The 3,579-nt window shown below is 33.5% G+C and overlaps 1 protein-coding gene across 1 annotated transcript; it reads right to left on the reverse strand.

The window, feature by feature from the left end:
• Nucleotides 1-202: 202 nt before the first annotated feature.
• LOC133180605 (uncharacterized) lies at nucleotides 203-1,852 on the reverse strand. Its single transcript, XM_061315080.1, has one exon. The coding sequence runs from the start codon at nucleotides 1,850-1,852 to the stop codon at nucleotides 203-205; it is 1,650 nt and encodes a 549-aa protein (XP_061171064.1).
• Between the last annotated feature and the right edge of the window lie 1,727 nt (nucleotides 1,853-3,579).

Consider the following 3,579-nt stretch of genomic DNA (forward strand, 5'->3'; position numbering starts at 1 on the left):
CCATTGATCATAAAGGTTTAAATTACATACAGATACATCATAACAGCACATTTTAACAGCAAAATAAAATTCTCATAAATGCAGCACATATTGCTTTAAATCACTCTATATGCTATTGTTTTTAGATTATATAACTTCAATATATATTTGTATTGACTTTTCGTTTCTTATTACAATGCACTAGCATGACATGATGCAGTATTTACATGTATTTTATTTGTTTTACTTTTTTACTGTCAGACTCAGATACAAAGAGGTTGTCTTTAGTGTCCACACATAAACCCCATGGATGATGTAGTTCACAATTTTTAATGTAACGAAGGAAATGTCCGTTTTGGTCGAGGATGTGGATACAGTTGTTGAAACGATCTGATGTCAGGATTTGACTTTGACTGTCTGTTGTAACGCCGACTGGATCAAAGACATTTCTGATAGATGTTGAATGACCAGTGTATCTAAATCGCAAATTTCCAGCTTGATCAACCACCACTACTGCTTTGGCTAGATAATCTGCTACACAAATATCTAGGTTCCTGTTCTCACTGATGTATTTTGTGAAGTAACCGGATGAATACAGAGGTTTACCTGTATTATCAAACTGAAAGGTTTCTTTTTCTATTTGGTCAACGTAACGAACAAGCTTGGATTGCTCTCCATCATCACTGTCCATGATTACCAGGAGGTCATCAGTTAATGTGCAGCGGACATTGCTTGGTTTCCATCCCTCTAGCCTAATCAGTTCACTGATATCTCTCTTGTTCACTATGTTAATTGATCTTCTTTTATAATCAGTATAAATTAGATCCCCACTCTTCGTCACTGCTATGTCATCTGTATTTTTCCATGAGCTGGTCCAAATGGACTTTACTAGTTTGCCTTGGAGGTTGTAGAGTTTCATAATACTGTCATTCTCACGTGTCCAAATCTCTTCATCACTGAGACAGGCAATACTGTATAGTTTATTCTTAGCACCTATGGTGCTGATGAGCTCTGGTTCATCAAGCAGTGGTCTGGCCTGAGGGTAGGAAACAGTTTCTGGAGTTTCAATTGTTTTACCATGTTTTGTTGTCATTGATAATTCTGACAGAGAACCAAAGAGTTGATTAAGCTGTTTTGTGTTAATCTTCTGAGGAGAAAATACTGGCAATGAAACATTGACTTTTGGAGGTAAGCGTCTGAACTCTTCGTTTCTGGATTTGTGTGCTAGGGAGAGATCATTAAATTCAAGAGTTTTCTGCAAATCAAGAACACGTTGTTTCATTTTGGAGGTAATTTGTGTGATGATATTTTCCTGTTTATTTAAAATAGACATGTGTATAGTTTTCATGTCATCAATTTCAGACTTTTGTTTGTTTACAATTATGTCAATTTCTCTGTGCCAGGTTTCTCCTTGTTTGTTAACGGCTATTTTCAATTTATGATAGAGATTATCCGACTTGTCTTTTTTGTTTTTAATGTCTAATGCAATATCTCCATATTTTGGATAAATTCTACACTCAAGTTCTATCAAGTCTCTTTTTATAGCTTTTGTCTTACAGCTAAGTTTCTGAAAAATATTTAATAAACAGTGTTCTCTATGTTTACCTGAGGAGATACACGTAGAACAGACAGGAATGTCACATTTCTCACAAAACAATTGACAATTTTTAAGATGGTTTTTGCATTTTGGATTGTTGGGAGTTCTTCTTTCTGAATATGGCACGACTTTGTGTCCTTTGCTTGAAGCTGAAAGATGCTCCCTTACACAGGCTTTGCAGAGGTTGGTGTAACAAACTTCGCAATGACTTTGCACTACATCTCCCTCACAAAGGTCACACCTGATGATGTCTTGAGCACAATATCGGGGATCCATCACTGATGTTTAGGCCATATGCTCAGTTTTTACTGAAATAAGAAAAAAAGACGATAAAAAGTTGTTTAAATGTCTGTATTTATGATAAAATATTCATAAACTTACATGTATCACTGCCTGGCTGACACATTTTTTTTCTTGGAAAGCAAACTATTTAAACTATAAGACACGGTTACTTAAAGGGTATTCAACCCATTTTTGAATAACTTTGAGATTTCATTAATTTTCAAAACATATATTTTCAAAGGTACATAAGGGAAGTTAACGACGGAAAAAAATAATGGATCCCATTTGTGAGTTTATTTTTTAGTTCGTCAGAATAATTAGATATCCAATAACAAAAAGATTTGAAGATTTTATGGTGTTTCTCCCCAAATTTACTAGGATGCATAGAGTCGACAATTAAACAAATGTAATTATTGTTAATTGATAAAACGTAGTCGATATATCTAAATATCGAATTGAAGACCACGTTAAAACAATGATCTAGTAATTCACTTAAAGCACAAATAGTACCTTATTGACAATGAAAAGTCCATAATATTTGGTCTCACCTGTAAATCTAACATGGCTAATGGAGAGCTGTGTGTACACTGATATTACATCTGCTTGTTTTGTGGTCATGAGATTTAGGTACTTGTACATTGGTTGATAGGATAAAATGACTTTTGTTGGTTTCAGCGTGCTACATTACAGATAAATGAGTATAAAGTCGTTGTAAACTATGTAGTATTTGACCAAATTATCTTTGCAGATATTAAAAAGCACCTTATCTGTAGGTATATTGTTTTATAAGTGGGCAAAAAGTGTCTTTATATGTAGTTGTGTAACAAGACTGTCTACACTTTTGATGATCTGTTAACTGTATTTTAGAGAAAGATCAATTATTATTGATATTTCCATCAATATAGCGACATATGAAAAACAAATAAATATGTATTATAAGAGGATATGCATGATTTAAATAGGTATGATGTGCTTTTGTAAAATGTTCAAACAAATTGTTTTGAAAAATCCCTCTCTTTTGACAGTTATCTTATGCAATTATATTCTTTGATTGTTTTTTTTTTGTTTCGTTAAAGATATATGTTCTCAAGTACACTTTACTCTCTCTCTCTCTCTCTCTCTCTCTCTCTCTCTCTCTCTCTCTCTCTCTCTCTCTCTCTATATATATATATATATATATATATATGTAAAGGAGAAAGGCTGAAAACTCTCCATTCTGTGAGAGAAAGAACTAATCGAGGGCCGTAGGCTTTTCTCCTACTGAAAACATGATTTCCTTTGTTCTGAAAATTAAATAAAAATGTACAAAATGACAGGTAGCACACAACCAATGACAAGTTCATTGTTTACGGAATGGACAGTCACAGGTAAGCTAGTGATGCAGAGCAATTTGTTGAATAGCCATTGTGTTTCCAGATGCAAATAAAAAAAGGTCTTAAGAATGGACAGTTAAAGGTGGATTTTGTGGGATACTAGTATCTATACAAGTATGCGATGCTTCTATATCAGTTTACAGTTTGCGTTGTAAAGGCATACATGTTTACTTGTGATGGAGAGAGTATATGAAAGAATCAAAATCTAATAAACAAAAATATGCGCAAAATTAATGATATTTAGATCTGGAAACAGAAAAGTAAGAGTAAAAGAAATACTACCCAAATTTTGACCCAAAAATGAACTTCGACGACAGATACAGATGATCAAATTCGAATCAAACTTGG

This window comes from Saccostrea echinata, unplaced genomic scaffold (genome assembly GCF_033153115.1).
Source record: "Saccostrea echinata isolate AGI-Se365-2 ecotype Australia unplaced genomic scaffold, CSIRO_AGI_Sech_v1 ptg000007l, whole genome shotgun sequence".
NCBI lineage: Eukaryota > Metazoa > Mollusca > Bivalvia > Ostreida > Ostreidae > Saccostrea > Saccostrea echinata.